At 33.9% G+C, this 26,783-nt stretch overlaps 2 protein-coding genes across 4 annotated transcripts in view; both read left to right on the forward strand.

The window, feature by feature from the left end:
• LOC106159851 (serine/threonine-protein kinase Nek9) overlaps positions 1-14,943 on the forward strand; it is a 35,572-nt gene extending 20,629 nt beyond the window's left edge. Inside the window, exons 22-24 of one of the 2 annotated variants that reach the window (XR_015332910.1) lie at positions 1,368-1,448; positions 2,710-2,896; positions 12,057-12,218. Coding sequence is in view for 1 of the 2 variants with exons in the window: in XM_087004935.1 (XP_086861061.1) it covers positions 1,368-1,448; positions 2,710-2,763; positions 12,057-12,215 (294 nt within the window). In the remaining variant the exon portion in view is untranslated. Of the gene's footprint in view, positions 1-1,367; positions 1,449-2,709; positions 2,897-12,056 lie in introns of both variants that reach the window. The other variant, XM_087004935.1, reaches the window with a different exon arrangement.
• Positions 14,944-18,111: 3,168 nt separating this feature from the next.
• The window catches only part of LOC106159833 (uncharacterized), a 34,097-nt gene continuing 25,425 nt past the window's right edge, over positions 18,112-26,783 (forward strand). For both annotated transcript variants that reach the window (XM_013536246.2, XM_087003778.1), the window contains exons 1-4: positions 18,112-18,259; positions 18,376-18,550; positions 19,259-19,328; positions 19,923-20,482. In XM_013536246.2, the coding sequence (XP_013391700.1) occupies positions 18,476-18,550; positions 19,259-19,328; positions 19,923-20,482 (705 nt within the window). In that variant the 5' untranslated portion in view covers positions 18,112-18,259; positions 18,376-18,475. The remainder of the gene's footprint in view (positions 18,260-18,375; positions 18,551-19,258; positions 19,329-19,922; positions 20,483-26,783) is intronic.

Consider the following 26,783-nt stretch of genomic DNA (forward strand, 5'->3'; position numbering starts at 1 on the left):
CTAACATCTCTTTAATGTATGGAAAAATCATATCTGGTTACTGCTCTCTGATAATGTTTTTAGATACAGATATGATGTTGAATCATCTGACAGCATTTTGAGGACGAATTCAGCTCTTCTGCTGATAGAATGTACCAAGTCATGACAGCTTTAGATCAAGCATCACAGAAAGAGAAATGGTAGTCTTCATTTTTTTTTTTTTTTCGGAAAATTGTCCAGAGACTTGTGAAGGTTTTTTTTTTCAGTTTTAATAAGATTAAAAGAGTGAGACGTATGTAGTGAATCCACAAAACAGAACATTTTCCTTGTTTCCAATCATTGTCAGAAATATTTACCCTGAGATAGCAGTGCCAGTGTGATTAAAATATTATGGATATAGATTTAAACCAAAACAACATTTCATAAGGCAGGCAAAACCGTCTTTATTATTTGAAAAGGTCACATGTAATCTGAATGTAGTGTTTATCATTTAGGAAAAATTATACTTGATATATTCTGACAGAATTCTAACCTTTGTATGGCTAATCCATTGTTGAAACAGAATTGAAAACCACAGTTTGTCCTGTGCACATGATTAATGTAATATGATCATATATACTGCATCTACTGGTTGTCTTATTTAAGTGCTTATTTAACAGGACACTCATGATAATGTCTCATTACTGGGTCAGCTTTCAACAACACTGTGAACATACAGAAAGGGTGTGAGTGCTGCATCAACCTCTACAGCCTTGACATTCATCTATAGGTCCTGGAAATTGTGTCTCTTTAAAGATTTCGATTTAGAAAAACACAAATGAGAATGCATTTATGTGTATAAAAAGGATGAAGAACAATTGTACTAATTGTCTTTTCTGAGGGCTGCAGCACCTGCCAAGTTGCCAGCATTTTAGTATTCAAAATGAGTCAATAAGTTGATTATTGTATTGTTAGCAATAGGATAATGCCTGAAACAAATAGAAATGATGGTCATAAGTGTGTAGAGTGGTAGTCAGTTCCTAAAAGGACTTAATTTTTTTGTATGGGTCCTCCTTGAAGGTTGAATGTTTCGGTCAGATTATGATATTTCACTCTAAGACAAATAGAAATAATATCCCTTAATTCTTTTCAATGTTGAAACTTAAAATTTAAACTTCAAGTTTCTAAGATGTTAACATATATTTTTCAGCTCTTAATAATTAATGTATTTGTTAAAATATCAATAGCACATTAAAACTGATTAGTATTTTTAAAATGCATTTTTTCAAACATATTTAATATGCTGTACTACCTAGTATTTTAGTGCCATTATGAATGATCCCTTAGACTAGTACATATTCATTTCTATTTTTTATATCTCCAAACTATATACCTTTGCATTTTTACAGGGCAATAACAGCCGCCATAGTACAGACTCCTTTGCTGAACTGCACCAAAGAATAGAAGCATTGGAAGAAGAAAATAAAATGGTAATGATTTTTGTCATTAGTTAATGACATTTTCATTCCAGTTGGGATTCCAACTTCTTTTTAATGGGATTAAAATGTGATTTGGTTTTTAGTAAAGGGCCTTTACTTGTTTGATCCTAAAAGTGACATTGGTAAGTACTGTAAGTAGTATTTAAAAACTTTTAATTGACTATTGTGCAACATATCATTTGTAGATTTTATGTGGGTCTGTTTGTTTTAAAGAAATAAATTGAATAAGGTAAATATTCAATCTTTTCAGTGGGGAAAATTGGGAATTTTACAGATACCATATTTTTTCAAGTCATAAATTCTTAAAATTGCAACATTCCTCCTGAGTGAAAGAGACAAAACTGAAAAGCAGTCAACCATTATAGTTCTATTCCATACAGTAAAGGCACCACTATTGCCACATAGAAATATCATTTTAATGATTAAAAAAAATTAATATCTGAGACTGGCAAATTTTCCCCATCGAAACGATCGAGTCATTACCATAATCAGTGGAAAAAAAAGCTGCGCTTCAAAAACTGCTAGTAAGTGTGGTCTAATATAGCCATTACTGGTATATTTTATTCATGCTACATTATTTGATTATGTGTCACATCCCTTATGATGACTTTTAGGGGCCTGGATCTTAATTGCAGCTTTTCTTTGGGATAATAAGCTGGGCTAGTGCTATTAATATTGTCATTTAGTTTCTAAGGAATATGTGTATTTTCATAGATATAAATTCACATGCATCTGTATCTATAAATTAGCAGTTTGTAGGCTTTTCCAGAAAATGATAATATAAGCCATTTGAGAACTTTGAGCATATGAAGTATTTTGTCAAAGGAAAATGTTGTTACTGTTGGAAGAAAAGTTTTGATTTTACCTTATCACCCCCATTTGTGTTTGTAATTATACTAATGAATTAGATGGGAAATACTTTACACATATTGAGTGAAGTCTTTATCTTGTCAAGTGGTGTGAAATGTAGGAATATGTTTGCAAATTGGTCAGCTTTTACTCAAGTGATTAGTTGAAAAAATATGGTATATAAATGGAAATGGTTCCTAAGGGAATTGAATTCTCTTTCAATGTTGATGGGGAAATTGTGTCTTGTAATGATAATTAATTAGTCTAATGCATGGCTTCTTTTCAATTGGTTTGATAACTGTTGCTTTTCAGCTATAGATACAGTGTGAGTACCTGGGTTAGCTGATGAAGTGCCTTGAGAAACAAATTAGAACTATATTATGCTAATTCCTTCTCGTTGCAGTTGAAAGAAATGGTACAGAAGCAACAAGAAAAAATCCAGATTCTAGAAGAGAAGGTGGGTAAGGAGGCCATAACCCCTGCAGTGCATTAAGGGTTTAGTGTCAAGCAGAAAAATATAGGCACAAAGGCCTTGGCAACTACAGTGAAGTCCAGGGCAGAGGCTCTGTGTCCCTAGTGACTAACAACAGGCAAGGAGAGCTTAGTGGCTGAAATGAACTAAAGGGTAAAGGGTCAATGTCCCTAGTAATGAACTAAAAGGTAGAGGGTCAATGTCCCTAATAATTAAACCTGCATTAGGAGGCTTTTTTTAATCTGCAATGTACTAACAGCCCTGTGCCAGGGATATGAAATGCAGCATGTCATATTCTTCCCTGCAAACTGTATCTGCACGCACATGCTTTTGCAACTAATTGTTTGCCATTTCTTTTTTTTATGATCTTTGCTTATTTGCAACCTGCTAACTGAAAATAAGTTACTGATGTTGGCAAACAAAACATATATTATGTATATGATAATTTCAGCAAGATTAGTTCATGACAAAATTCAGTGTTAATGATTTAAATTTTTAAAGAGCTACCTGCATATACAATCAATTTATTACATGGCAATGGCTTCAAGTTTAGTCATTTTTAAGATCTGTGTTTTACTAGTTATTTGAATTTATCTAAATTCTGCTCTGCACATATTGTCAAAATCTTTTAAAAATCAGGAAAAGGTAAAGTCAATCTATATATTTGTTTTGTTTTGTCTTTTAACATGTGTTCGGTATAAAGACAAGATTTTTTTTAAAAAAATATTATATTTAAGGATTGCATAGTCATGGCATAAAAATGACATCATTAAAATTTTTTGATTCCAGTGTTGTGGAAAAGGAATGAAATTTTTTTTTTCAGATTTCAGTAATGTGGAATAGAATTTCAAATTTATGAGATATTTTTTTTCGTGAATTATTCTGCTGTCAATCCATTAAAAAAATAGATTAAAGAAGTGTGGTCTTAATGCAAAGTATTGTGTTATTTATTAAATAAACTATTTTGACATTTGTAAACATTTGTTAAAAATTTATTTGTATTAGATAAAAGTTTAGTGAATGTGTTTGTGAACCATATTTGCACTTCACATAAGCACAACGACATATACATAGTTTTATACTGCATAAAGCTGGCTGACTCCATGAAAATACAAAGCAATTCTTGGAATCAGTCATTTCCATTTTCCTACTTTTCCCCTGCATGACTGTTATTATATGTATATATAATTGCACCAGCATGAGGTGAACTGAAGGACAAGTGTGCCACACCAAATTGAGATCTGAGCGTAATTATGAATGATTACAGGAGGACACTCCATACCTCAAAGTAATGTCTAATTGCTATACAGTACAGGCATGATTAACCTTGCGATAGCATAGCTTCAGGATAAGATGGGGTGAAAGTCCTGTACGAGGTGAGGTCAGGACAATGTAATTATGTTTTGACACACAAAAATTGTGTTAGGAGCCTGTTCACATGAAGCAATATTTTGATGTAGTGTGAACTGGTGTGCTGCCTTCAAAATAATGATAATTTCCAAAATTTAAATAAAAAGATCAATAGTAGAGTTTCTTTGAAATTTATTCGTCTGTTACAATGAAAAAGACCAGTTGGAGGTGACCCCAAGCATCTGTTTGATATATGTTATAAAGTGTTTGTTTGTGGGATTACTTGATAAGGGGATCTACTTGTTTGGAAAACCAAACTTAGAATTGAGAGTTTTGTTATGGCTTCCTCAAACTATATCACCTTGATCCACTCTTCAAAATCAAAGGTCACCTCTTTTAATGTTTGTTAGCATCAAAAAGTGATACAGAATCATCAACTCTAAAATGCAGAAGCCTCTCAAAAACATTTATTACTGGCATTTATTTGAAAAACATTCACGGCATAACTACCAAACCATGTATTTTTTACATTAATATTTATTTATTTATTTATTTATTGGGGAGTGGAAACAGTATAATTTATTGATGTATTTAAATGAGGTAGTGGTGCTGCAGATTGGCACCAAATGTTTTGTTCCCTCTGTCATTCTGTCCTTACATTACCCCCCTTTGAATACTGGTCTAAGATATAGCCTTACCACAGTGGTTATCAGCAAGTGGTGTGAAAAGATTTTTATTTGACAGTTTGACAGCAGTTTCTCCCTTTTAGTTGTGATTCACAGGTATGTTTATTATGCCCATTTTATTGAAAAAGCACCAATGAATCCAAGTGCACCATTGTCAGTAAACTTAGAGCTCTTTATTGGCTTAACAAAGAGGCAATCATGAGGATGTCTTTGAAGAGGATGTAGCATATTATTTTTGATTGATACACCTAAATAGGATATAAATATAACTATTATATAAAACGCAGTAGGTTTGTACTCATTGCCTCAGATAAACACTGGAACAATCCACTGAAACATAGATATTATTTCAAGAACTGTATTAGTAGTAATTGTGCTGCCACAAATGACAGGAATAATTTCTATAGAACAAAGGTTCAAGTGGTTTTCCCAAGTTGTAATTTAAGTGCCTATGTATTGATTTGAACTCTGTTTAGCCTTTGTTTGATTTCTGTACGAAAGTACATTCTTGTTGTTTTTATGTCCCTTTCCACAATGTACATTACGCTTGTCTGTATCAAAATGGTTTGAGAGATTGACCACTTAATTGCACTGCCATTAAGTTTGAGAGTCGCCTAAATGGATCCCCTACACTGAAACCGTCACCCTAACCAGATTTGTTTTCTTGGCCGTAACAGATGGAAGCAAACTTCTGAAACTCCACCTAGCACAATAAGATGTTAGAAATAGTCTATGTGTTTCAATAAAGATAGTTGTAACACAATGTAAAAAGGACCTATGGTTATTTTTGGCATCTGCACTGCTTTTCCAGGGCCTGCTTTGTCGTTTTCAACTAATACGAAAACAAATATATTGAATAACACATTTTAGATCTTTACACAAATGAAATAGAAGCTGTTATTTTGTTGATTATTTATTTATTTATTTATTTATTTATTTATTTATTTATTTATCTTCCACCTTAAGGATGAAAGTAGTAAAAAAAGATAATATCACAAACATGCATAAAATCACTCTAAAAAATGGTCGGTCAGGTTGACATATAACACGTCATTGAGTAAAAAAAAACACTGAAAAAATAAAGTAAAGAGTTGCACCATGTTGTATTCAATGGCACCCGCATTGTACCCTGGGTGATTAATAGTTATTATATTTGGATTAAAGCTATTTAAATAGTACACTATGGCTTAATCTATCTCCATTATCTTTTCACTAAAAAAGTGTAGCATTCGAGTTCGCTAAACATGGCTTTGAAAACTCTGATTTGATGTGTTTTGTCATGGAGTCTGGAGATCATAATGAAAGCATTTCTTTCTAAGAAATCAAGATACAAATAGAAGTCTTGCATTTGATTGTTGACATAAATTTTGATTGATAAGAATTAAGAACAAGGACAACTGGGTTGCACTCTTCACTGATAAAAAGACTGGTTGCATGCATTTTTTATGACATCAATAAAAATAACAGTATTTGTAAAGTAGCTCACTAAGAATAACATAAATGCACTCATTTAACTTTGTTGGCTTTAGAAATAAAATAGAAGACAATGGACAACCGACAGCTTTTTAATTACAATGAAAGAAGAAATCAAGTTTGATTTCTCTACAAAAGTACATTCTTGTTGTTTTTATGTCCCTTTTCACATTGTGCATTACGCTTGTCTGTATCAAAATGGTTTGTGAGATTGACCACCTAATAGCACTGCCATTAAGTTTGAGAGTCGCCTAAATGGAGCCTTGGGTGTTCTACAGTCTTTAATCTCCAAATATGCTCTGTTCAAAACATATTCAGCATAGATTTATCATTGTTGATTCTAAAGTGTAAAAATCTTGAATAATTTTGACTGATAAAGGACTGAGGGCTAAAATTAAAACCCATGAGTTATAATTTCATTTCACACATATAACAAATAAAACATCCACTATGCATGCTTTACCACAGAATTTCAAGTAGAATTTGTTGAGTCAACATAGTTTGCCTCTTAATTACCATTAGAAAATGTCCCCTTAAATATGCACGCACGCACACACACACACACACACACACACACACATAGAACCACACACAGAAGATGTTTTACATATTTACTAGCTCTTTTCTTGGACATATAATCATATGTTAATTTTCCCTTTTTTCTGCAAATGAATACAAGTGCATAATTTAATTTTTAGGAAGGTAATTGGAAGGTAATTTCCATGTTTGAAATCCAGTATGAATAGATCAGTTGTTTGTGTACGTGTATGTGCACGTGCACATTTTCATGTAATTGGAATTCTAGTGCAATTTCCAGTTAGATTACATTGAACCAAGTTAATAGATATTCATGGAAAAATATCTTATTACTCTCTAAGTTCTGTAGAGAATAATAGGGAATAATGGTTGTTTGAAACAAACATAGGGGATTTTCTGGGAAAATGTTATTGCCAGCAGCTATTATCTTAGCTTTAAGGTTAAATGGATACACATGCAACTAATGCATGACTAACTCACAGTGACCTGTTGATAAAATGTCACCAGAATAATGTTTGTAATAAAGATCATCAGATCTAGTATATGCTGAGGCCAACACCTCAGTGTCAATTCATAGTTGAGAAAACTAACTCCCAACTTCTTTTCACCATGAAAAAATGGAATACAGTATTGAATGTTGCCTAAAAATAATTAAATTAAAAGTAATTCCATCATTTCTTTGTTTTAATGAAAAAGTTTTTTAAAGCAATTTAGAACAAGTTTTTATAGCACAATACATCAAAATTTTGCAAATCCTCCTTTCCTAAAGAAATATCTGCAAATGTATTATTTTACTCGATGAATTTTTTAAAATGAAATTCAAATGAGAGTAGCATGAGCAAATGCAGCATTGCTTCTCCTACCCCCCCCCCCCCACCTCCCTTCACCCCTTCTTCTGACACCTGAACATGTGGAGAGTTCACTCACTTTATTCAGCTTATCACGTGCACATGTACCAGAATCGAAATGATCTAATAATTGTATTTAGTAGGCTTCATTGAGCTGTCATCCAGGGTATAGGCCTGCCTCACTAATCTCATATTCCTGTCTCTTAACAGTTTGTTTATTGCAGCGTGTGTGACAGCTTATCCTGGAAACAGTTTCTGTTGTAAGAGCATGCTGTACCAAATGTAACATCAGCTACATAGAAATGACTAATACAATCTAAAAAAAAAGTTAAGTGGAATTTGCTCACTTTTTTCACCATGCTTAATGTATTTACTTAAAAATCTATACCAAAATCGCAAAACATCAAAAAATTGCATTCATATTGTATATTAAACTCAATGTTTCTATGAAGTAAAAACTCGAGTTTCAAAATAATAAATTCCATTGAAATTTAGATCCACCAGATGGCATATCAACTAATACCAATTGCAAGTTATGAGGAGTGGATTCATGTTTTTGGATTTTCTGTCCTGGGTTATGCACTCTCAGTCTGGATTGCAAAAGATGGTCAGCAGACGTCCCTATAGGGCTTTCCACATAGTAAACTGCCATTGTGAAAAAAGGAATATGTTGAATTATTAAAGGTTGTTTTGAGTAAACTATCATTTGCTACATTTGATAATTCCTTTGAAACTAGAAAAGATACTGCCCCTAAGGAATGTTTTTTTAGTATATGCTATAGCATTAATTGCTATTTTTGGGGCACACAGTCACAGTTATGTTACCATGACTGAATTTCCAGCTCCTCTTGATTGACAGGGAAACTAAAAGTTAATAACATAGAAAGAAAAATAATTTTGCTGCCATACTAGCTGTTATTTCTCAATGGCAGTATAATTTATAACTAAGTTATTGCTTCATTGCTTCATTGCTTCATGTGCCCTTTTAATGAGAGACCACATTTGGATACTGGCTAGGTAGATGTATGGTTGTGACTGATGCAATAAACCTCAAGCAATTACTGCCAATATGCTGCTGGTATTCAATGTCCTGTAAGTGTGCACATGTGGAGATTTGAAGTTGGTAGGAAGCTAGCAAGCAGTAGATCTGAGTTTCGGATTAAAGTCAAAATGCTGCCTGAACCATAACTGTGTGATTGGTATTTTTAGAATTTGCCTTGAAAGATTTAAAAGGTGGATGATTTTTTTTTCAGGTGCATATATATATATCTGACAATGAAAAATATTAAATGCTTAAAAAGACACTAATAAACATTTTGGATATCTTTATCAGATGAAGCTTGCCTCGTCCCATGCACTAGAAATTAAATAGTTTATGTATGATCCTAAGATATAGATACATGTAAAAATAAAAATCTGGTAAACAGTTTGAGGAAAACTGGGATGACTAAACCAAAACTTCAACCCCCCCCCCCCCCCCCCCCCCCCAAAAAAAAAAAAAAAAAAATTAACTATAGCTTCATTTCTGAAAAAAGTTTCCTGTGGTTCAGGGTATAATTGTGCAATTTTCAACAATCAGCAGGCAAGCATTTTTGATGTAATTACCCCTCATGTACCAGTAGCCATTTCAAAATACAGAGTTGTAATGTAATATGGAATATGTCAGTTTAAAAGTACTGTCTAGGTAAAAGTTTTTTTTAACCTACATCACATACAAGAAATGTGAATAGAAGAATGTGTAGTCAGCTGTGTCAGTACTGATTATTATTCAGACAAATAGGATAAAAATAAATGAAAATGTTATGAAATAATATTCCATATTAAATGCCAACTCTGTATTCTTACACATGCTGGTAATTATCTTGTTTCAAGGACAGCAATTTTTGCGTATATTACTGAATGTTTCTTAATTCTTATAAATTTTTATGTAACAATTAATGTTTATATTTGAGGAAAACTGGGATGACTATACCAAAACTCTGTAAACAGTGTGTAAGTTTTTTTTACTCTAGCTTCATTTCTGAAAAAAGTTTCCTGTGGTTCAGGGTTTAATTGTGCAATTTTCAACAATCAGCAGGCAAGCATTTTTGATGTAATTACCCCTCATGTACCAGTAGCCAATTCAAAATACAGAGTTGTAATGTAATATGGAATATGTCAGTTTAAAAGTACTGTCTAGGTAAAAGTTTTTTTTAACTTACATCACATACAAGAAATGTGAATAGAAGAATGTGTAGTCAGCTGTGTCAGTACTGATTATTATTCAGACAAATAGGATAAAAATAAATGAAAATGTTATGAAATAATATTCCATATTAAATGTCAACTCTGTATTCTTACACATGCTGGTAATTATCCTGTTTTAAGGACAGCAATTTTTGCGAATTTTACTGAATGTTTCTTAATTCTTATAAATGGCCACTTTAAGCTGCTGGTATACCATGTTTTAAACAAAAAACACTGAAGTTCAAGTTCATGTGCACGGAGGGTTGAAATGGCAAAGGAGGGTATGTAATGGAAATGAAAGCAACATTTTCCTATCACCATTGAAATGCTCATGATCACTTGACATGATATTTGACTGATGATGTTATCCATGGCTAGCAAGGGCAGTTCCAGGATTATTTGCATGCGAAGCAGACCCTCTCCCCCCCCCTTCCCCTTGGCATGGTGTGTTCTTGAAATTTTGGTATTTTAGAGGACGAACAGTGCCATTTGGTATGGTTTAGAACTGTGCTTCAGCTAGTCAAAATTCTGATTTCAAGAGGGGACCATTGGTGTGATTTTTTTCAGAAATCAAGGGTGGGTCTGGACCCCACTGACCCCCCTCCCCCTCCCCCCAAACCCACCACTGTTTGTCCATGAAATTCATGGTTTTCGACCAACTAGAGTTAAAGATACATACCATCAATTAGTTGACTGACCAATCAGAGTAAAAGAAACATATCATCAATCAGGTGATAAACAAGGCCAACAATTTCAAAAAGGGTGTTCTTTTTGGGAAAATGTGGACCTTTAACCATGAAACCTTCATGAACTTTGATCAGATTTTACCCAGAGCAGACCTTTTCCCATGAAAAAATTGCTGTTTTTTCGAACCCTCCAAATTCCCCTGGCTGTGGGCCTGTGAACAATGTCAGTGACAGCCAAGTTGCAACTTATTATGTTATCTTGGAGGACACTAAGGTTGAGATTGTGCCAAGGTCGATGTTGCTTTTCTGAGGTCTGTAAACCACATACTGACCTAAACAAAAATCACTTATTGTGTAACATCTGAAAGCCCCAACATAGATGCCATTTGTATATTTGCAGCATGTGATTTATGATGTGTCAGTCTGTTTCTGAGTTTTTAGAGTCTCTCTCGTAATAGAGATGTACACTCATCATGGTAAAAGAGTCATTTTAAAACTCAAAAACAAGTTTATAGACCATGAATTTTATGTCATTTTTGGACAGGTATTTGGATATATCTTTGTGATTAAAGGGAAATCTAGTGATTTTTTCAAATCTGTATTTATTTATTTATTTATTTATTTATTTATTTATTTTTGCTATGCAAATGCTTTGTATTAAATACCATTAATAAGTATCATTTTATAATATACTAGTAGAATTACAACCTTTAACTTGTCATCAGACTTCTCTAAGGGCGCATTCCCACAGATTTTAGATTGATCTATCCCCGTGGGGAGTCTCACTAGAATACTGTCAGATAATCTGGCTTAAATGTCCGTCCCACCTAATACAAGCTGTAAGGGGGTAATTAACTCTCGTGCCCGCTCGACTAACAGCTATTTAGCGTGAACCCCCAGGGAGTTAGGTCGATCTAAGTTGGATCGATCTAATCTCTGGGAATGGGATCTAAGGCTATCACACAGAGAGGAGGACTATTGACTTATTAATGAGGGTGCATTAAAATAGCTGACTTAAATTTAAAAAAACTAATTGAAACTACCCAAGTCATTGTGGGATTTCAAATTTCAAGGTGCAGTAGGTTACCTTTGGGTGGCCTTGTGTCATTTGTTTGTATGCCTGGTGTAGTGAAACAAGTGGTTTTAACAGAATAATATCACTGTCTATAAGTGTTTTTTTTTCAGATTGTCATAATGCACATTTTGATTATCTTCCTCTTCACTGAGTTAGTCTTTACTCTTTACTTTTTTATACATTTCTATCAAACTGTTTTGGTGTCTTTTTTTTTTTTGCACTGTGTGACCTTAGCTTCAAATAATTTTTTCTGTCTTTCTTTTTTGTTAACAGATAACTTTAGACTTTTCTGTTTTATTTTTAACAAGTGTTTTAATTTCATTCAGACTGTGAGCTCTTTAATAATGATTTTATTTATTTAAACTCGTTATCTCTATTGCACTTTCTCAATCTCCAGGAATCTTCACAGCTAGAAATGCAAGAAGAAATATGGTCCCTCATCAGCAGGTGGCAGTCAGAAGTGAAACCTGAGGTGATGGCAGATAATGATAGCAATAATAACAATAATGGCAAAAGTGACGTTGGAAAATATAGAGATGGACCAGATTTGGTCTAATGCAGAGTCATTTTTCTTGCTTCTGCCTGATATCCAGTGTCAGCTAGGCATGAAAATGGCAGAAGCTGTTTCTTTGCCATTTTAAACCAGTGAGCATGAGTAGTAGCGTGCTAACAAGGTATTTTTTTGGAAACTATTTGTCATTTTATTCTAGAAATAAACTGGGAGAGCAGCTTTTAAGCTTTGTTTAACAATTACAGCAAAAAACCAGGAAGTGAAATCAGTTTATAGTATATAATCATTTAAATTTTGTATTTACTTTGAAATTTTACACATATTTGTACATGAATTTTTTACTTTGTATACCATGACATTTATTTTTGTTGTGATATATTATATTGTATTGGAGCAGTTAATTAACACTTTCAGCGTATGATGAATTTAAGGCAAGCAATATCAAATTTAATTTATTTGTCTTACTGGTATTTTATTGGGTGAGCTTTTTCAAAACTGGCAATCTTCATCCCTACCAAAGATAAGGTACCAGCTACATATCTGCTGTTTTCTCATTTGTTTTAAAATCAAAATTTCTCATCAATATTTTTTTAAAATTATATGCAAACAAATATAAATTATTTTAGATACTGATATTATTTTAGTTAATATTATTATTGAACACCCTTTTGATTTGGTTTTCTTTTAATGTCAAATTTTTGGTAGTTTAATATTTAAGATAAGTACTTAAGATAACTTTTTTATTATAAAAGAACTCTAATTAGAATAAAAGGAAACTTTAAAATGTAGATTGCAAAGAAAATCTTCTTGAGCAAAAGGAAGAGCATGCATATGTTTTATATGAAATTCATCATGTTAACTTTATAAATACTTTGTATTCAAAATATTTTTTCAAAACATTTTGCACTGTGATATTTTGTCTTTGTGTAACTCCCACCATTACTGCAAAAACATAATTATGTCTTATTTAAAATTTTTTGTATGGCCAAAAATGCAAGCCAATTTATTAGAAATTTTTGCGGGCATCTCTTTCTCTCTAGCTCTCTCTCTTGCTCTTTGCATTATACATGTAATGCGACTAGCACTGTTAATAACAACATATGAATCCAAGTTTTGTTATGGCATTATTTAAATTTATTTTTCGATTTGATTGATTAAAAATTAATTAGATCTAATTCGATTATTACATATTGCTTTTTACTTTTGTATATTATATAATGTTGTGTACAAGGAAGCGTTGTATATGTAAAATTCAAGGCACTGTTTCTTTAAATACTGTAAAAACCATTGCATTTTTCTACAACATGTGTGCTTTACCCTTTGAAATGGTGTGTTCTACCAATTAATTTCCCAAACTATCTCAGAGCCCTATGTGTCCTTTGGATGGGTACTTTCTAGTAATCTCATATGTGAACTGAATTATTGATGAATAATGTCTTCCGTCCTGTGCATTGCTTGCTTAATGTCTCTAACTAATAAGAAGGATATGTGTATGATAGAAATGTCAATAGTCAAAGATTGATATTCATTTTTGAAAAACAACTTGGCATTTCACATAGGCATGATCTTGAGATGTTGTAAGAGTTTGAATAGATATTTTTAGATTATTTAATAAATCATTATTTAATATGGTAGTTACTTTTGAAAATCTATCATTTTTGAAAGTATCTGTCTGTCTATTTGTGTGTAAGTATTTCTGTTAACACTGAACAGGTGGCAAATTTGATTATATCACTTGCATTTTTTTTCTAAGGAGGTTTCTGGTATGTGACCAAACATTTTTGGTGATGATAAGATTGTCATTCATACCTATTTATACCAGTAAAATGCAAATGTGGCATAAAATGCAGGGAAATGCTTAGTCCTGAAACAGGAAATTGAAAGGGCAGAGTTGTTATTCCTGTTGCCCTCAATGTTGTTCTAGAAGGGCCATCATTCGTTCTTTTCAGGCCAAGTACATCAGGTCCTTTGCAATGTCAGGGCAATAGGCAGGGGCATTTCCAGGATTATTTGAAGGGGAGGTCTGTGTATGTTTTTTAATTTGCTCTGTTCCTTGCAGGGTTTTATCTATTCACCGAATTAATTATTTAATATCCTGAATTGTAATGTGGTTGTGCCTTTTTCTTCTTCCAACTACAGGAGGCAACATGCTATGGATTCTAGTAAATAAACATAATTTTTGTGCTTTGTGCACCTTGCCAGGTTTCCATTCAATTTAATTACATATATTTAAATTTGAAAAAAAATTTTTTTTTTTCTAAAGGCACCCTTATGACTTATAAACATGGTCTAAAATGAATACTTTTGACAGAAGTGATTATTCCACATTTTATTCCCTTTAATAAAAAAAAAAGGAGTAAAAAGCCCAGATATCTCATGCCCTTGACAATCATCACAAGTCCTGTGAGGCCCTGGGAGTGGAAAGTTCACTTTATCCAAAGCATTTTATGCAGTGAAGCATTCAATAATGTATGCTGATGCAGCTGTATATATATATATGGATTTACAGACACAGACGTCAACCAATTCTTGTTATAATAAATGATATATTAGGAGTGAATGCTGGCAATATGCCATTTGGCACAGAACAGCTACTGACTGCATTGACACAATAACCAATTCTGGACATGCAGGATTCACTGAGTTTCATGTAAACAATCATATACCAGTACTTATGCAAATATACTTTTTTTATATTTGTATCCTGACACACACACACACACACACACACACACACACACACATCAGGAATAACCAAAATTTTACACAAAATTCAGGAATCCTTACAACTGAACTTACGAGAAATTCTTACAACTGAACTTACGGAGTGAACCTGGCTGTAATGATTTATGTTTTAGAATAGGATTGCACTTTGATGTGAGTTGTCAAATGAATCTGTTATTGATTTTCATCATTGGTGTCACTATATATTTAGGCTAATGCTGATGTTATTAAGCTTAGTTTTCATTTTTCACACAAAAAATACATTATCTGTAATTGGTTTGTTCTGTTGTACTTGGCCTTTGTTTCAGTTGCTCCTGATGTACATGTATGTGCTTTTGCAAATACAGGTAAAAAGAGATTGATATCTCTTGGTTTGTTTGTTCACATTTTCTATTAAATTTAATTCAATTTAAGTTAATAATACTTCAGGCCCATAGCATGGAGGGGGGGGGGGGGGTTAAGGGGTTTGCTGACTGGAGTCCCCTGATCCAGCAAAGAAAGGATGAATACATATATTAAGGCAGTCTTCAATGGAAAATAAATTGATCCTCTGCTTAAGCATGTTCATATCTGTTTAAAATCCTAAACAAAAATTAATCTGATTATCCAGTGCCCACTAAGTTACCAATGCTTAGACTCATGCCAATTTCTTTAATTTTTTCACTCTTCTTCTTCTTATTATTATTATTATTATGAGATATGACTACATGGGCATTTTGTTAGAAGAAGAATACGTTAATTACTAGATCTTTTCAATGGGGGAAATTGTGAATTTTACAGATATTGTATTTTTAAGTAATTTCTTTGAATTAGAACATTTTTATTGAGTGATAGCATCAATTAATTTAAAAACAGGCTACTCTGTAATTCTATTCTTTGCAGCAAAAGCACCACAAATGCTGTATATAAATTTAATTTGTGATTATAAAATTATGTATCTGAAAGTTTGCTTATTTTATGCCCATTGAAAAGATCAAGTGATTACTGTCTAAGTTGCTTTACCAGCTGTGGGTTTTTGGCAGGAGGAAAATGTAACCACTTTCATCGTGGCTACATTTCTTGTCACCCTTTTGCCGACGGCAGCATTTCCTAATACTATTTGTCATAATTCTGGCAAGTTTTTTAAAAGTCTTAGTTGAACATTGCATAAAATCAGGCACTTATTCTGAAACTTATTATTTTTTTTAAAAAGTTTTTTAAATGTCTTAGTTGAACATTGCATAAAATCAGGCACTTATTATGAAACACATTTTCTTTTTTTATGCCATATATTGTTGTCATGATTTTAAGATTTTTAAACCAGTCCCTATGAAGGCACATATAGTCTGCTGATTGAAATATGTAAAATATCGTTAAAACAGATTTTAATCACAGCTTATTGTGTACAGGCATGGTGGAAAACCATATGTGACTTATTATCCTCGAACTTACTGGAGTAATTTATGGCAGAAAAATATAGTTCAAGTTTCAATAGCAGCTTTATTGGACCATTTTCTCGAATTAAGTTATACTGTTATTTGTGAGTTTTTCTTTTTTTTCACAAATTGGCATTTTCAATGTGTTACTTTGAAATCCTGTGGCCTGAACTATAGTTACATATCTTCAATGTCTATATTACCTGTAGTATGTAATTAAAATTTGATGGTGATTATGCTTTTAAGCATTATGTAGTATTGCATCAAAACTGTCAAAAAATAGTGTAGTGGCATCATTATTTTCTGCTCTATTTTATTTTTCCCTGAAAGGGAAAACTTCATTTTCTCACTATCAATCACTCAAAGGACTATGCAAACACATTTCTGAGTTGGCTTTTTAAATCCATTCAGCCCACCCAAAGTCCTAATTAAACCACTGTTGCTACACTCTGAGGAAAGTTTGGGTGTCTGGGTATCATTTCGTATACCTCCCCCCCCCCCCCTCCATCAATGGTATTTAATATACCATTTGTAGGGATGTCTTTGTTTTAAACTCTTTTTTTTAAGAACTTTTTTCTTTGGCCCCATGATGTATACCCTGCAAGAATAGTATTTATAGGCTATAACCCAACAAAAGTTGCATACTCACGCCAATTGAAAAGGCATGTATATAGGCTTGTAACATTTCATTGAAATTTGCGGTTGAAAATCATATAATCATAGGGTGTTTTTTAGTTGGTGACTTAGAAGAGAAATTATTGGTATTAGAGACATCAAGAAAATGTGTAAATCACATAATTTTTATACACTAAAAGCTAGAGAGGATGCACTTAAAATATGATTTAAGCTAAATTTATATTGACCATTATATAATTATATATGAAATCAAATCTGTTAACCTCAATAATTGTGTCATGCACATGCGACACAGTTTGGATATGGATTTATGGAGCGAGTGAACAATTTAGATGCTCTGGATACAAATGAATAGCTGTAAAATATTCATTATATTGATCTTACTGACAAATAATTATAAAACTGAATGGCTTTGCGGTTAGTGCCCACCTCCAAACTGAGAGAATGTTGGTTTGTAGCCCGTCCGAAGTACCCACAAGTTCTTTAATTTTAATTTCCCTATTCCCAGCTTGGTACTCATCAAAAAGGGAGTGAAGGGGAGGGGATTAAAATATTCATCCTAAACCACTGTCTCGTCAGAAATTTCTTACTAGTACTTTATTCGTACAGCCAGAGAGAATGGTCCAATCTATGTAATTATATGTCAAACCATGGGTTAACCGCAAACCGTGAAGTTGATGGAATGTACTGACCAAAAAAATACTGATTGCAGCGAAGAAATACTAATTGCGATAGAGGTCTTTAACACATTTTTTCCCATTACAAGCAAGGAACTTGTAAGATCTACCATATAACATTTATGAAGCGAAACGTCATTTAAACGATATTCCCTTTGTTTTCCTCTTTCAATCCGATGTTTATTCATCTGTCGATTTATAAACATCTTTCATTTTGCTCCCGGCTTATTATGATGTATCACGATATATATACGAGTAAACTTTGGATACCTGCCAACTGCACTTCCATTGAGGTCAATCTCTCCGACCAATCGGAGACCACATGCCACTTTTGCGGTTTACATCTTGGGAGAAAATATGCTTAGGGAAACGGAGTAATGATATGGAATTGTAAAATCACAAGTTAATGTAAATAATTTGCTTTTTAGTGAAGCAATAACTTATTACATGCGTCAAGTTGTCATAAACCCACATATTCAAGTTAGACTATCAGATTAAAAAAGAAATGTTTCGTAAAGTTGACCTAGTTTCCCTATTGGAAGAGTCCATTTCTGTAACTAGGTCAACTCTACACACACCTTCACTCCGGCATTCGATGCAACTGAAAAAGGACGTGTGTGCTATGTACTAACCTAAGGTGCTTCTTTGTCTCTTTAAACACTTTCGATTTTTAAAATAATTGGCTAGACATTAGTATCATGTATAGTGAATCTTTGGATCACATTGCAAGAATATTGCTTTTCATTTTCTCAGGTTATTACGGCTGAGCGCTGGCTGCTTGTCGAGCCGGCAGACACCGCTTCGAAACTGAAGTGTGTGAGGTTTTCTCCCATCCAAAGTCGGGAAAACAGGGATGGAAATGCTCAGGTTACTAACTCAAAAACTAAGATCTCAATCTCTAAACGAAGTCCAGCCATTCCAGCCTCAGGTAAGACAAGTTGACGTGTTTTTCATGAATTTTTGTTTAACTAAGCGTCAGCGACCGGCCGGTATGCGTTTTACTGATATACTTGGAACATTGCCCATATCGTACATGTTAGTACTGATAAGTGTTGTGTTGTTATGTTTCCACTGGTGTACTTAAATCGTCAGCGCTGAATACGTTATATTAAAGTACAAGGCAAACATTATATAAGATGTCAATGTATACTAACGATCGAGTAATGTTGCAAATTTTTTTCTTCGTTTTGCGGTAGTTACGTGTGCTGATATACTTAACGTTAGTATGATATAAAACGGGTCTGACTGCCATTTCATTAAACTAAAGGGTAAGAAATTTGGGAGCAGTTTTGATTGCTTTAGAGATTGGTTTGCCCTTGTGCATGTGCCTTTTGTGTGATACGGTATGTCATCAACTATGGATCTACCATATTGCACTACGGAAATGTTGAAATCAATGTCATGATTGCTACCATGCATTTGGCTATCAATACAGTAGTAGGGAAATTTATAATTAGAATTGAGTCAATCAAAAAGGATGAATTTGGTGTGAAAATATTAAATTATGTACGCAGAAAAAGAGATATACATGTAGATTGGATTAAGTTTGGTTTATGAGTAAGTTTGAACTACAAGGGTTAGTTGACTTAATTTGATGGAAATAAAGATAAGGGTTAATTTAAAGTACATATTGCAGGACGAAGATGATCATGATTCTGGGACTGAATCAGATACAGAAATTAACGAGCTGGAAGAAATAGCACAAAGTAAGTAAAGCACTTCTTGTGCATCTATGCCTTCTCATTGTTACCATATGCTTTCTACAATAGCACATGCATGTGCAGGTGATTTAATAGGTCAAAGTGTGTGAGGAATTGACTTAGTAGATTGAGAGACCAGTTTGTCATTGTTTGCTGGCCTTTGTTTTGCTATATCATCATGTGGCACGTAACTACCACTGTGTGGTTTGTTGGTATTCCTCCTTGTTAACATGCTATCCCTTCAGGTGGAAGATATGTCTTGAAGGATCTTGTTGTTGTTATTATACTATTATTATTATTAGAACTTTTGTATTTCATGCTTAAGATATCCCCGTGCTTTTTTTTGAACCAGCACACATCCAATTTTCAGTATAGAATAATGAGGCATATTGGTTCACTAATGGTCAGGCTGACGTATTCATGAGGGAAATTGTGTGGGTTAGGTTTAGGCTTTCAACAGTGTGCATGCAAGAAAATATTTCAGTCTTGTGCATTTCTGATTATCAGTAAAATCGGCAGGTGGCATGTTGACAAGAAAAAATATTTAAATAAAGTTGACAGAATAAAAAGTGATCTAAGACAATGGTAAATGTCTTTCAGATATGGAAAACAGCCTTCTTTCAAGCAGCAGCTCTATCTTTGGCAATGGAAGGGTAGGGCCTCATCCGTTCCAGTTCAGCTTCACTTCTTCACATCTCCCAGCCAGGGAGCTCACTCAATCCCCTCTATCCAGTAACTGTGAACGAAGGATGACCAATCACACTCCACATAGCCTGTCTAGTTCATCAGAATTTGAGCACAATAGCTCGGAAGAAGAACTGTCTGTAATAAACAATCGGGAGTCGCATTCTAAAAGGAAATGGTCCCAAGTGCGCAGGCACAGCTTTGGCGACAGCTCAGGGTCTTCAGATGATGAAGTGAAGGATCTTTTCTCCAAGCCACAGCCCCTGATCTTCAGCTCTTCCCCTCCGAAGGGTGTGACGCGATTGACTCGCTCGCCGCCTCCAAAACTCTTCTTAGCCAACATGACACCAGTACAGCTGTATACCTCTCCAAGGAAGCGCCACCGCTACACCTCTTCTAACACCTCCGAGTACTGTGATTCCAAAGAGTCTGTGATACAAAGGCGGCCAAGTTTAGACTTTGAAAAAATGCAGCAGGTAACGGTTTTATTTTTTTCTGCTGACCCCAGGTTCACATTAGCTTGACATTTTTTGGGCATCATCTAACAGGTGATTTAGTTTTGGTTAAAGTATTTATATTTTGAATTATTTTGAGAAAAGACAACAGCTTGAGACAAAGGCTTCATTCACATGGAAAGTCTATTTTCTAAAAATCTATTTTCTATTCACGGTATATCTTGTGATCACGGTCTGTGCCCTGAATATCCCACGGCGTAATTATATAGAAAATAGACTTTCCATGTGAACGAAGCCAAATATTACATATTTTGCTTGCATTTTTTTTCTTATTTTGAAATGTTTTGTCTTTGATATGTTCAAAATTGTATGTAAGAATACCTAAATGGTATATTTTATCCATAACAAAAGGAGCACAGCACTAAAAGACATTTTCTTTGAAATATAGCATATCATACAGAACACATTGCTATAACATTAAGTTTTAAGTTTAATCCATAGTGGTCTTACCCCATAAAACATGTACGTAAAAGTCCCATTTAGGAGTTCATATCATATTCATAAGTGCCTTTAAAGCTATGCTACATATATTATCGATGCCTAGAGGTCTTTTATTGTTTTGTGTGTTTGAGAATATGCTATAATCTCAGGTGTTTTCTTTCAAAATACTGAGCCATACTGCTTTATGTTCTGTCAAAAATTTGCATTTATACGATACTTATCTCCATAATGTTTTTTGATTACTTTGGATCAAGTATGTTTTGTTGCTTGAATAGAGGGGTTATAATTAGGTCAAGAAAATTGTTGAGGGGGGGGTGGCGAGTTAATGTTTCATGGATTAATGGCCTTTGGATTAATGACGACATTTTGTGTGTCTAAGAAGCACAAACGTCCACAAGAATGAAAGCTCTTATGTACTTTTGTCATTTCATGCATATTTAATTTGGAAGGGTATAAAGCATTGATCAGTCCCCAATAGTTGTGGAATCCATCTAATGGAAAAGCTGTTTTACTACTGCAACTTGGCAATGGAGGTTGTTGTGCAGGCAAAACATACAAGAACATCATTTAAATTTAAAGTACTTAAAGATATAGCAATAAAAAACATACAAAATGCAGCAATAAACAATGTACAAAATGCATTGAACAATTTTCTGTAAGAATCCCTCTGCCACATTGACATTTTAAAGATTATGTAATTTGCTTAATTTTTTTAATAGTTTTAGTATTCTGTTTTGGTAAGTACTAGCAAATAAATGTGCTGTACGTTTGTCAATAATTTTTACAAGTTGCAGGTGTTTCTTCCTACTATAATAAAGCCTGCAAGTTTTTGATTTAGTAATGATTTTAGTATTCTAGCACCAAGGCGACTTTTTATATCAAACCTGTATATATGTACTCAATCGAAAGGAAAAACAATGTTTCATGGTTGTAATGGATGGAGTATAGATTTGAATACAAATGGTTTGCTGTTGTTTCAACTTCAGCACACTATCAGATAAGTAAATGGAAGATGATAAGCAGTGTCGTTAAAGTTCAATGTAATGCACAGAAGTGGTTATTTAAAGTCCAGGGTAAGCTAGACTGGATTCTTGATATAGGGAGACACCCTGAATCTAAACGGTTACACGAACAAATTAAAGGGTACTTGACTGTATGTGAAAACTGTGATCATCAGGGTGCATCCAGGTGATTTATAACTCTGTTTCACCCATATCAGGTGGCTGTTTGCCTAGTGTAGGGACAGTGAAAGGGTATTGAGCTAGGGAACTCTATTCTAAACAATGCCACATTCAGGCGATGCAGATCCTTAGAAATCTTGCCATTTGAGTCCAGAGTGTGGGTTGCTCAGGCTTTGAGTGTTTGAATTATGGATGTGAAAACAGAGAGCAAGGCAAGCTTGGTTGAAATTGCCCCCTTCATTATATTTGAATTTATTATGATGTTTTGAGAACCTTTAGCACCCACTATGTCTGAAACACTATATAAAATTTTGGAACTTGAGATTGAAATGGAATTAAAAGAGCCCAGCAGCAGGCCAGACATGATTTGCTTGTACAGTAGACTGCTTCTGCTGTTATTGGCAGTGAAAGAGGTCTCACTGCCAAAAAATAATTTCATAAAAAACAAACCCAGCTGTTACCTCTTTGGTGGTGTGGTGTACATTCAAAAAATCCCATTGCACTTTGAGACAAGCCAATTCAAGTTCATCCCATTTAGTTTTAGTCAGACATGCCAAGTTGCCCACAGAGGCTGTGTGCCACCCTTAATTTGATTAAAGATTGATCAAAAGAAACAATAGTAGCCATGTCACAGTTTGGCACATCTCCCATTGAAAAACATTTCTTTAGTATCTTTGGTTGTAGTCCTTATGGCTGAAGAAGTATCGTTTTTTGGGAACACATGCTAAGTCTGTTTTATTTTCAAAGCTTTTAGCCTTAGCTTGCCCATCAATAACAGGAAAGAAGATTGTCAAATTCGAGTAACCGAATGAATAATTCACCCTGGGTATAGATTTTCAATCTCTCAAAGCCTACATATTCTGCATATCTACCAAGAACTTATTGAAGAACCCTATATCCCCGCTGATATAAAATTGATATTGAGGTAAATAAACTTGGTGACAGTTGTCTCAAAAAGGGATTTGTAAACAGGTTACATATTAAGTGTGACTTGTAGATCTGGATTGGGGCCAAGTTAAATTGGGCTTCGTTTTATCACCAAGCATTTAACATAAAAATGTCAGTTTCCTTCATTTTATAAAAAAAAAATCATTATCAGATTAGATTTTTTTGTCAAAACACCCCTGCAAAAGTGGATCTTAGCTGATGACTTCCAGAGAAAGTAATGTTTATTTCAGAGAGAAGATTAAAGCAGCGGTAAAAGGCAAGAGAGTATTTGAGCAGATGTGCTTCCCATCCATTTCATTATTTTCTCCTCCAAACCAACCTTCAATATTAGATGAGACCTTTCAGAAAGGAGGGAATGATAATGTTGTTTGATTGGAAGGAATGGGTATTAATAATCTCTGCATGCTCTGTAGTCTAACTGCGAAACTAAGCTGCCAGTGATTTGAAAATGCATCCCCAGGGATCTAGGATAACCTCCTTGATAATAGAATTTTTTTATTAGAAATAGCACGTCTTGGACAAAGTGCACTCATTTCCTTCCGAAAAGCATGTCAAGAGACTGAAGCATGAGAGGTTAAAGGGGAGAAAGAGAAAAAATAATCTTGTTGGGCTGTTGCCAAATGAAATGTAAAAGTTCACGAAAATAGGTAGGGCCTGTGTCCCATAGCACCTAGGCCAGGCCAGGAGCTGTTTATGTTACAAGGAAGCCATTTTCTCTGCCTGCTGGTGTGCAAATTAGAAAGGAGTGCTGCAGGTCCAAATTAAGGACAAAATGGACATTTGGCCCTGATCCTAAATCCATCTTTTCACTTCTGGTTGCACACAGACTAGAGGAATTCTTTACTTGTCAAAGATGTCGATTTTCATATGTAGTTGTTGAAAGAGCAACTTAGAAGATAGGATAGACCTACTTTCTGTCAGACTCCCTTGTCATCTTTCTTCTGTACTTTCATAAATTTTCACAAGTACAGATAGATTTCAAGGTTATTGGTGGAGATCTAGAGAGAAATGTGCTTTATGTAGGAATGGGAAATTATGAGTAATCATTTTTAAGTTGACTCATTTTGAAGATTTGTGTTACAATGAGTTTTGATATATAAAACTTCAGCAGTGACAATGGCAATATTAGAAAAACAAAGTTTAGTTGTTGATTCTGACATAACATAATAGAGATACAGGATCTCATTGATAGTGGGTGTTTATTCTGTTAACTGTTGAAAATTGTTCCCCATTTGTGTACCTTATAAATGACTGTTTACAATGTTAATGTTAGCATTAACTTAAAGAGTATGTTTACTATTCTGATTTCAAATTCAAACTGAATATTTAATGCTGAATAGCAAAGCCTTATGCCATGGTGAGCAATAATGTTACCCAGAACAAAACTATTCACATTCTTTACTATATCAAGTTTTTGCCAAGTCTATTGGAATCAAAAATTAGTATAATCTTGAACTTTTTTGATATTTTGTTATTTGCCCTTTTAACAGCATGTTCTCACATTTTAACTGCTTTAATTATAAATTTCAAATACCTCATTCATTGCAGTATTTTATTTTTTATGATAAAATAATTGTGATAATAGTTATTGTAAAATTATTTATACATTATTTTTAGTTGCTAAAAATGCTTTCTAACACAAGCCTAGTGTAATTTTCTGATGATCATTTTAGAAATTAAATTATAATTAACATGTTGTTTAATGCATAATGATGATTATTCAAATTAGTAAGTATAGCATTCCTACTTTTTCTTGGGCAAGCTCTCCAGAAAGGTGTAACAACAGGAAAATAAACCTCTCCACACAAAATTCAGAATTGGTTAACTTAAACAACTCCAAGATTAAGTAACATAATCAAGTGCTTTCCTGTTTATGTGGGTTTGTTGGAAGTGGTCTAATATTAGATATGTGTGAGTGGAAGTCAGATAAAAAATATTGTCGTCTCTGGTGGTTTTTGGTTTGGGTGGTCAGTTCCTAGCTAGTGATTGATGTCCTACAGCTTTTTATCTTTGAAAAAAGGCATCACCAATCATGCTTCCTATAGCAATAACAATTCTTTCACCAAAGAAAACAGGAGGTTAGTATGTCACTGATATGATAATGCTGGGGATATTGAGCCTCTATTTTTATCTCAGCCATTCCAGCAAGATATAGAGATTGAATCAAACAGCCTGTTACCAATACCACTCTCGTTCAGTTTAATTTCTACTCAACCATTTCATTTTTGTTCACAGACCTGTGAGTGAAGTTTAGAGTTCCTCACACTTGGATGGAAAGCCAATTTTCAAAATTTGTTCTGCTTGATCTACACACATTTGCTCCATTGTACACTACACAATTGGAGTCATAAACAGCACCTTTGGCTTTAGAATTCATAAAATGTCCCCTCAGTCGGTCAATTATTGTATTATTCTAAGGATATCCATCCTTCAATTTCAAGAAAGATTTGCATATACGTATTGTTTGTCTTTGGATGTTATTTCCAGGTTCTCGGTTACACTTAAAGGGCACAAAAATTCTTTCAATCAAAGAAAGAAAATCTATCAGCAAACTTAGCAAAGTAATGGCGTCAGTGTCACGTTTGCCCCTCCCAGGGGAATAGCCCACCCTTATCAGCACTGCTGGAAAAATCTATCAAATGATTCCGATAATTCATCTGACTGTCGTTGTCAGAAGTTCCATGGAGAGTCCCATGTAATGTGGTCATAAGGGAAATCAATTGCAGGCATCCGGTCATAGGGGTGGGTTGGTTTGTAAACAAATTGGGTTTGATGCACATTGACAATAATCATTATAGACAATCAATATCTGAATTAGTAGAGAGGTGCCAGTGCCCTGTTATGGGCTCCTAGATAGCCACAAGGTGAAAAAACTATTCGCTAGCTTTTGGAATGATTCGTGGATATGTTTCAAGTGACACCCTGTAGGTGTGGTGATGAAAATATTTGGATACCAGTAATTGTATTGATTTCCCATTTCACATGTTTTGGGTCATACATACATGATCAGGGGCAGGATGGCTAAAGGGTGACAGGGAATGCTTTGGTATATTTGACTGAGGGTAGAAACTGACGAGGCTTAATTTTGGTCATCATGTTAGGAAATTCCTTCATTTATTCTAGGATGTTAAAGAAAGCTTCACACTAAAGAGTTGGTTTATGTGAATGTTTAGATATAATTTTTTGTCATATAAGACATGCAGCATTGGATTAGAATAGGCTACAAAATGTAAAGGGAGAATGTTTATTTTTATAGTGACCTCCATGCCCATTATCCAAGTTTGAAAGCACCAAAAAGAATCATTAATCATGAAGGTATTTTGTAATCATTATTTGTTTTTTTATTTATATGTGACCACCATGGCCGTTGTCAATTTTTGAAAAACATTGCACCAACATAAAAAAATTATTAGTCATGAAGGTATAATTTTGTGGTAATTGAAAGGTCAGAATTGTTAATCCTACCAATAAGCTTTTAGATTAGTGACTGGATTTCAATCAGTGGTTTGAATTTCTACAGTGTTAAATATATTGCCACAGTTATATCCTCAGGTAAAAATGCCAGCTTAATCTCCTTGGCATGGGTCCAGATCCTGGTTTTCCTTGTCAGGTGTCATTGGGGACCTCCAGGCCTCCATTATTCAAGAGGCACCCTTTTGTGCAGTGATAAATATCAAGTTTCTAAACATGCA

Source organism: Lingula anatina, chromosome 2 (assembly GCF_051362555.1).
Source record: "Lingula anatina isolate TDL-2025a chromosome 2, LinAna3.0, whole genome shotgun sequence".
Classification (NCBI taxonomy): Eukaryota; Metazoa; Brachiopoda; class Lingulata; order Lingulida; family Lingulidae; genus Lingula; species Lingula anatina.